The 8,564-nt window shown below is 39.2% G+C and overlaps 1 protein-coding gene across 1 annotated transcript; it reads left to right on the top strand.

Annotated features, from left to right (window-relative positions):
* Window positions 1–223: 223 nt before the first annotated feature.
* Window positions 224–4,208, top strand: LOC106772600. The gene is made up of 3 exons (XM_014659106.2): window positions 224–763; window positions 2,201–2,287; window positions 2,429–4,208. The coding sequence occupies exons 1-3, from the start codon at window positions 443–445 to the stop codon at window positions 3,803–3,805; spliced, it is 1,785 nt and encodes a 594-aa protein (XP_014514592.1). The 5' UTR covers window positions 224–442; the 3' UTR covers window positions 3,806–4,208.
* Window positions 4,209–8,564: the final 4,356 nt, after the last annotated feature.

Below are 8,564 nucleotides of genomic sequence, written 5' to 3'. Positions count from 1 at the left end.
TATAATAAATTATATTGGTATTTTTTCTCACCAATATGTTTAATTTTAAAACAACATTATTTGTTGAAAAACTTAGTTTAAGTCATCTTAATTCAATTAACTTTACATATTTTTCTCCACAGAATTATTTTATTATTTATTTAATATATTCATCAATCCTCAGAAAAGTCACATGTCTCAACCGGTATAAAAGGCTTCAGCAATTGCCAATGTTTCTCTTGGTCACTCATTTTACCTCAAAATTACGCTGCTTCTTCGTCTGTCTCTAAGTCTTTTTCTCCTCCGTAACAAAGGCTTCCCATAATTTTTTATTCTTCCCATTTTTTTAAGCCTGATTTTCTAGGAGAATTCAAAGAACCCACTGCCAGTGTGCTCCAAAATTTGAAACTTTTTGAGGTTTTCAGCAAACCCTCTTGTTGCTGTTAAAGTGTGAGAGCCAGCCATGCGTGAAATATTAGATATAAGTTCCGATGAAGAAGAGGGTTTGGAGGAGAGTCTCACTGTAATCGATTTCAACTTTATAAGAGAGATGTTGTTCTCTTCTGACGAAGAATCCGATGATTCGGTCAAGGTTGTTGAAATCCGCGAAAACAAGCCTGAGGTGAAGTCAAAGTCTTCAACTCTCGCTATAAAGGATTTGGGTGGGGATGACGATGATGATGATTGCGTGCTTCTGGAGAGTGACCCCGAAAACGGTGTCGCATCTGTTGAAGAGGAAGCAAATGGGTCAGATGAGTTGTTTGTAATTGGGGAAAAGGGTCAGGTATTTGTGTCCTTGCTTTATTCCTCTGTTTGTGACATTGCTCATGGGAATTGCATTATAAAGTTTGCAGTTTTGAGTTGTTATTTGCACCTGGAAAGCGTTAATTGATGAGAATGTGTGCTTTGCTTTGGTTTGTGTTGCTGACGCACTATTTGTGTTGTTTTGATTTTGTGAATTTTGTTCTAGGCTTGGGTTTTAGGCTGGATGAGTTTTGTTCAAGGGTTTTCTTTTCGGTTGTTGCATGTTTGCGGTTTTTTCGTGTTCATAGGTATTTCAGGGAACTGCGGGTAAATGCGGCCGCAGTTGTGGATGTGGATACTCCGAAAGCTATACCTTTGTTTTGTTGCTGAAATTGTGGTCTCAGACCGTTTTTTTAAAACCTTGGTTTTATTACAGGAAACATAGAATCATAGATAGGCATGACGACGCTGAAACTGTTTCCTTGACATGTTAATCTTCAATGGATTCTGTTTTTTAAGAATGCTTTCTTTTAAAATTGATTAACATTTCCAAATTGTTGCCTATGCATTGTATAGTATTCTATCTCTCCGTTGTGACAGATTCTTTGTGTTTTATTGTGCCTTATTTAGAATTACCATTTCAGTAGTGTTTTGAAATAGATCTTCATATTCCATCGTAATTTGATGACACTGATTTTCAAGGTTTTAAATTGCCGTTGCGATCTTCAATATCGTGGGCAAATGCGGCAGCAATTGCGGTGACATAAAACCTTGTTGTCACTGATAAGATTGAATGTTGCATCTCTAAAAAAATCATGTCCTGTGGTTTTATGGGGGTGGTGGTGGGGAGGGCGATATGTTTATTGGTAATGCTATTTTTAGGGAAATTAGGTTAGGCCCTTTGGTACATCTTTGCCAGGGTTAGCCTCATGTCAAATTCTTGCAGGGCATAAAATTGCCTTATGAGGAAAGTGACGATGGCCAAAGATATGATGGAGTTGTTCGAGTCTGGACAATGCATCTTGGCTATTGCATCTGAGAAAACACTAAATGAATTCATATCCGCGGATATTGAAATTAGAATTGCTGATCTTGTTTGAGACCCCAAGGTACAGTTGTTAAATGTTGCTACCTCTATACAGCGTACATGCAAAACATAGTTTTAGAGGATTATCAGTCATTTGGTGATTTACCCACGCTTTAACTTATAGCAACGTTCCAAAATTTTGAAGAAGTACAATTTAGGGTAATTCCAAGTCCAACTAAGATTTATTCTTTACTTGAGTGTCTAGCCATTTGTTTCAAGGGAAGCTTACTATTTGCTATCTGCTTATTTTATTATTTGATAATCTGTCCGAAATTTTCTTTGGTTTGCATGCAGAGAGTTTTAATTAATACTGCTTTGGTGCTTGTCTTTGGTACTGGAAGATGCTAGGGTATTTCAAATGTATTAACTCATTTTAATTTTGGCTTGCAGATTGCATGCCGAGACTTTCCTCATGCGAGATATCTTTGTGCTACATTACCATTCTCTTCCACCCCTCACGAGAAGCACTGTAAGCAGGTAAAAAAGCTAAAGATCGTACCTTACAATGTAGAATTATTACCTTTTTTTTTTCTGGTTTAATCACCACAGTTTCTTATTTTTTATTTGCTATACGATATTGTTCCTCTACTACACGCTTATGGTTTTGATGATATGCAGTGCCACTGTTATGTATGTGACTCCCCAGCACCATGTCTCAAGTGGGGCACTGGTGCTTTGAGTTCTGATCATTGTCACGCAATTAGGGGAACTGAGCCGTGGGAAGGTCAGAGAAAAAATTTCAAGCTGGGATTGAGTTCCTCAATACCAGCTTCAACTAATTTTGGTACTTCACTCAGACCAGGAAATCTCCAGCCTAATGAATTTGTGCCTCCTGGTGTAGTTAACTTGTCTCCAAATTCTGTATTACCAAATCAAGCACCCAGATCCACTGCAATGTGTGCTGCCCCCTCACTCAACTCCATACCTCAAATCCAGGCTTCTCGACCAACTATAAATCATTTCCACACTACCTCTTTACCATATTCCAGTGTTCAGAATCAGGTTTCTAGGCCTATTAACACCCCTATAAGGACCCCAACCCCCAGCGTAGCAATGCCAAATGGTGCAAGCCATGGTAGGCTTTTGTTGAGAAACAGAGTCCAACCACCCTCTGTTCCAAGGCCAGTGCTGGGTGTGTGTAGTCACACCATCCAAAAGGTGCGAGGAAATGGTGGAAGCAGTTTTAGACCTCAGTTCCTTCGTCACCCTCTGGTGTCCAGGGGAGTAGACAGTGCTGGGAACTTCCTGATCGCAAATAACTCCCTTCATGGATCATCTGGTTTCAGCAATAGTGTTAATCTGACACAACATCACAATTATGGTACATCAGTAGGATTCTCAAACTACAGAAACTGCAACGAGCCATATGATGCTTGTCGCCCCACAAATATATACCCACAGCTGAGCTCTCAACTAGCCAGCCTGAGTTGTGTTAACCAGCAGTCCGTGGCTTCTGAAACACAAGCATATAGTCAACCATTGCCCCTATCAAACAATAGCCAGGGCTTCCATCAAAATTGTATCCAGGTAAATAATGGTGCTCCTTATGTGGTACACCTGAATAGCAGTCATTACGGAAATGAGCCTCAAATCCGAAGTCAAAATGGAAATTTTGGTAGAAATAGTACACAATGTGGAATTACAAGTCAAGATTCTTGCCAACCACAACTACAACAACCACATGAACAGTCTGCAAGGGAGACTGCTGGAAAATTTTCAGCATTTGACCCAAGTTGGATAGACAATACTGCTCAAAGTATTCTAGAAACTTCAGGACCTGTAGGACAAGCTCCCAATGTCAACGAATTCATTGAACCCTTGTTTGAATGCTCTCAATCACCCAATTCATTTGTTGATTTTGATAATTGGCTTTTGGATAAAGACCGATTTCCAGAGTCAACAGATGGGGTTTTGCAATCTGAGCCAAATATGCCATCTCCAGATCTTTTTCCAGCTGATATGGGTATGAGTTTATTTTATCATGATGGTAAATGAGTTAAGGTGACTTGCCAATACCTCCGAACCACACTACAGTCTTCAGTGGAAGTATTTAGAATTGGTTGCCTGTTGAATGATGATGCTGTGGTGACTAAATTTTGTGCCCCTATTTATGAATTGCACAGCTGAGTAATGGCACCTTTCATTTTGAGGCTCGTCTACTTGTGTTATCATGATGATAAACGAATTAAGCTGACCATTTTAGGTGTTCCCTAATCAGTAATGTCCACAGTTGTTTATATAAACAGCATAGGCTAGGGTAGTTTTGCTTTATTTTGTTCAATGTAGTGGGGAAGTCTTTTGATATTTTGCCTGGCATATATGGCTTTAAAGTAATGGATGCGAAAACAAGATCAAAGTGAGTAAACCTGACAATTGAAAAGTTGTTCTATATTAGATATACCTTTTTCTTTTCAATTGCGTTGACCATAATTGATGCTTTTGTGTAAATTGTGTTTTAAGAATAGTACCGTTTGAATGGAAATATTACCGCTACTTGGTTTATGAAAAGATATGACATATGCACTACAGCACATGATAGATCACGGTTTTTTGCTATTAATAATAATAGATGGTTGAAAAACTATAGTACCTCTTGAGGAAATTTACAAGCTTTATGAAAGGACGTTTCATAAGCATTTTTATAGCATAGTAATGCCTGCTTATGTAATTCAAAGAAACAGTAGAAAGAGTTTCAGCTTTCTCTGTGGTTCGAGAGAGCCAGCAGCTGATTAAAGTGAAGTTGTTGCTTGGATGGAAAAGGTTCTAAGCCCTTAACCGAAGCCATTACTCGACTCAGAGTTTGCTCTGATGCCTTGGAATTCAAGGTATGTAAATGCTTTGGGAATACTGAAATAGCATTATCTTTATCTTTTTAGCTTTTTGTTTCCCTTCACCCTTCAAATTCAGGAAAAGGCTAACCAATGTGTGAAGATGGGTAAGAAGCATTATTCTGATGCCATTGATTGCTAAGGGCAATTAATCAGAAAGCCTTTAGTGAGACTTATATTCTCTTAGCAAATTGATTCCGTGTGAATTTGCTGCTAGGAAATCTTGGCTATGGTCTCTCAGATTCTCTGTAAGGCCTTCAAGTTGTGCCCTTCGAATAAGTTGGAGGTTCGTGGTTGTTTCTTGTAAGTATAATTACTATTGGTTGAAATTTAATCACTTTAATCTCAAAATTTATCAACAAGTTTGATTGGCAATCGAAACTGAATGGGAAAACCAGAATTTGGTACTGTTTAAGTAGATAATTTTAGTTGTCTTCTTTCTATTAATTTTGACTCTTTGCTGAGTAGTTATATTTCCACTTTTTCTTTTATGAACATTTTGTGCTACCAACTTGGACTTCTATGATATTTAAAACAATTTTTGGCAGCATAGTTCTTATTGACGTGTTTTTTTATCAAATGTTTATTCTTCAAAAGCATTTCTTTTATCAGGCTGGCTCTGGACTTTGTCTATCTAAGGAAAAACTTCTTCATTGTCTAATGTATGGTGGACTTTTTTTTTTTCTTATGATAAAACTTGTCTTTTCCAGTCATTACTACTAAACCTCAGGAGATATTTGTAATGGATGATAAAGAAGTTCATAATTGTTAGGAGTTCAAACTGGTTTTGTAAATTATATGAATTTGATACTTGGCTTGTCTCAAATGTGATTTTGAATGGTTTAATATCTTTGGTAAATATTGGTGAATACCTTTTTAAACGCAAGCTAAAATGATTGGGAAGAAAAAGGCAATTAAGAAGGCACTTTCATTTCAAATAAAAACTAGTTAAAAGATCAATATCTTAATGGATTCGGTCTGTGGTCTTTATCAAATCAGAAGATATTGAATAATATTGGCATACTGTGGGTTTTGGCACTGTTTACTTGGCATGAATTCACTCCTTTGTGGTTTCAAAGTGTGTTCGAAATAGAAATTTGGTCTGGTTTTTTTCCTTTAAAAAGAGGACAAAAAATGAAGAAAAACATTTTTAAATAATTAGTATTTATAATTAAAATTTAGGTTTAATAGGTTCGGAGGTCTCTGTATTTGGGAGTTTGTTTCAATTGGGTCCTCCAATTTTGGAAGTGATCAATTAGGTTCTTAATTTGGCCAATTTTATTCAATAAAAACCTTTTCGTTAAATGCAGTTAACAACGTGAAGTTTTTGAACATTTGACAAGCTGAGGCTTCTAGGTGGCATTGTTTAGGTGGCATTGTTGAGGTGTATAGATGGATTATAGGTGGATTATACATTTGGTTTGCTTCCAGGTAGTTTTTTTCCTCTCCAGCAGACCATACGCTATAGCTACACCATCTTCTACATCCATCAAGCAGAATGAGCAAACCAAATCCCAGATTCTAAGCTTTGCCTAGGGAACAATTGTTATACCCATCTTCTGTTAGAGATATTATATTTAGTTTATATTTATCTTTTATCTTTTAGTTAGTTTGTTATTATTTCTTATTTGTATTTTGGGCTTAGCCTATATTTCTTCTATTATAAATAGAGAACCCTATATGTGTATTGAACACAAGGGAGTTTTCACTATATTCAACTTGGTATTAGAGCAGGTTTTCTGATCTTTTTTTACTTTGTCTTTGTTGTCGCCGGTGGCTGCGCCACTGGCGGCCCCTCAAAAGTTTCATTTTCAACCTGTACCTTTATACTTCAATGCGTAATCTCTGGTTTCTGTCTTGCATCTGTTTGGTGTTGTTGTCTGCCACTGCCCGTTGTTGCTCGCCACCAGCCGCCACCTGTCGGCTGTCCACCGTCTTCGGCCACCGTCTCCGGCTGTCGTCTCCAACCGTCGTCTCCGCCATTTGTGCTACCGATGCACCAAACCTAGTCCTACCTCTATTGCTTCCGCTATCTTCTTCTCTAAGGTCTTCAAGGACATACCTCTAATGTTTTCGCTATTTTCTTCTCTAAGGTCTTTAAGGACAGTCGGTGGTTAACACCAAGAAATTTCAACACTAAAATTATGGGTTGAAACGATTTCACCAATCCTTTGTCAAATCTGTCAGATTTGTTTTTGGGTGCTTTGATGAATAAGAGCTCATTATGATCTTCCACTTTCACGGTCTGTCATCGGCGTGCCGTCATTTCCGCCGTTCGTCGTGAGGGGGAGTATGTTTCTAGCCAGGTTTCAGGCTTTCAGACTCCACTAGTCAATGATGGCAGTCCTTGCAGTTTTGTCGCTTCTAGCCACTATAGGTCCCATCAGTCAGTGATGACAGTCCCTGTAGTTTTTGTCGCTTTTAGCCACTACAGGCCCCATCAGTCAGTGATGACAATCCCTATAGTTTTGATGCAAGCCCCATCCTTACTCGATGGCAATCCAACCCCTGGAGTTTGTCATTGTTCTTCTTTGTCAAAGTCGTCCTACTTGAAGTTTCATGGTGCTATTTGAAGTTTCGTAGTTGTCCACCACTGTCCATAAATTGCTCGTCAACATGTGATTGCACATTTGCTTGCCACACACTCTTGAAGACAAATTACATATTTCAAATTGAGTTTATGTATTTCAAGCTTGGTCCATACAATCTGTATACTCCAGCTTGAGGGGGAGTGTTAGAGATATTATATTTAGTTTATATTTATTTTTTATCTTTTAGTTAGTGTGTTATTATTTCTTATTTGTATTTTGGGCTTAGCCCATATTTCTTCTATTATAAATAGAGAACCCTATGTGTGTATTGAACACAAGGGAGTTTTCACTATATTCAACTTCCATCAAGGATGACAGATTGACATTTCGAGCTTCATGCTCAATGTCCTTAATGGCCTGTAAAACAAAATCCCATCAGACTAGCATGCCTCTCAATGTTGTTATGCTACAACATTAATCAGATTAACTCAAAATGCCCATCCCGCTCTTACTCACACTCACACGCACACAAAACACACTCATCGTTTTCAAGCCCAGCAGACAAACAATAATCAGTAGATGAACCAATCAATAAGCGGCATTCAAAGAAAAGGAAGAAGGAGGAAAACACACTTTCGTCCCCGACATCGGCAACGGTGTTGTTGGAGGCACCTGGCGTTTGAGGGAAAAGAAAGCAAACCCTCAGACGGAGAGGGAAGAGAGTGGCGTTGGTGACGCTGGTGAGGAAGCGAACTTCGGTGAGGGCAGCGGTAGCCATCTTCGTCGACGATGGTTTCGTTCGTGGCGGTGGAGACTCTTCTCAGTTCGAGCCACGAACTTTCTCTCTCTCGCGCGTGGACGGGTCTTATTGATAATGGTTGACGTCGGCGACGCCTTGGGTCGAATGGTGACAGCTCCGACGGCGAGTAGCACCACCAGCGCGACCCTGGTTCCTGGCTCGGGAGGCAACGACTGGAGTGCGGCACGAATGGAAGGCGAGTTCTTCTCTTGCATGCGAAAAGCAAGAAAGGAGAAGATCCGATGCCGCGGCCAACGGCGGTCCTGTGGCGCTTCGCGTTGTCGGCGATGCTTCGGACTGGATGGAGGACCTCATGTGGTGGTCGTTTGGTCGGAGACTGAGACAGAGTTGTTGAACGGTGGAGGTGAGCGTGGGTCTCTTGCTTAGGGAAGAGAACCCTAGATCTATTTTGCCAATAATTTTAAAATGTTATAATCCACCTATACACCTCAAACAGTGCCACCTCAAAGCCTCAGCTTGCCAGATGTTCAAAAACTTCATGTCGTTAACTGTATCTAACAGAAAAAGGCTTTTATTGAATCAAATTGATACAGAAAAAGGCTTTTATTGAATCAAATTGACTAAATTAGGGACCT

This window comes from Vigna radiata, chromosome 8 (genome assembly GCF_000741045.1).
Source record: "Vigna radiata var. radiata cultivar VC1973A chromosome 8, Vradiata_ver6, whole genome shotgun sequence".
NCBI lineage: Eukaryota > Viridiplantae > Streptophyta > Magnoliopsida > Fabales > Fabaceae > Vigna > Vigna radiata.
This window is presented reverse-complemented; position numbering and strand designations above follow the sequence as displayed.

What these genes read in the sequence shown, in the direction of transcription:
- LOC106772600 (XM_014659106.2), top strand. Translation starts at nt 443, where the DNA reads ATGCGTGAAATATTAGATATAAGTTCCGATGAAGAAGAGGGTTTGGAG. An exon ending in TAATTGGGGAAAAGGGTCAG is followed by an intron (nt 764 to 2,200) that starts GTATTTGTGTCC and finishes TTTGGCTTGCAG; the next exon opens with ATTGCATGCCGAGACTTTCC. An exon ending in ACGAGAAGCACTGTAAGCAG is followed by an intron (nt 2,288 to 2,428) that starts GTAAAAAAGCTA and finishes GATGATATGCAG; the next exon opens with TGCCACTGTTATGTATGTGA.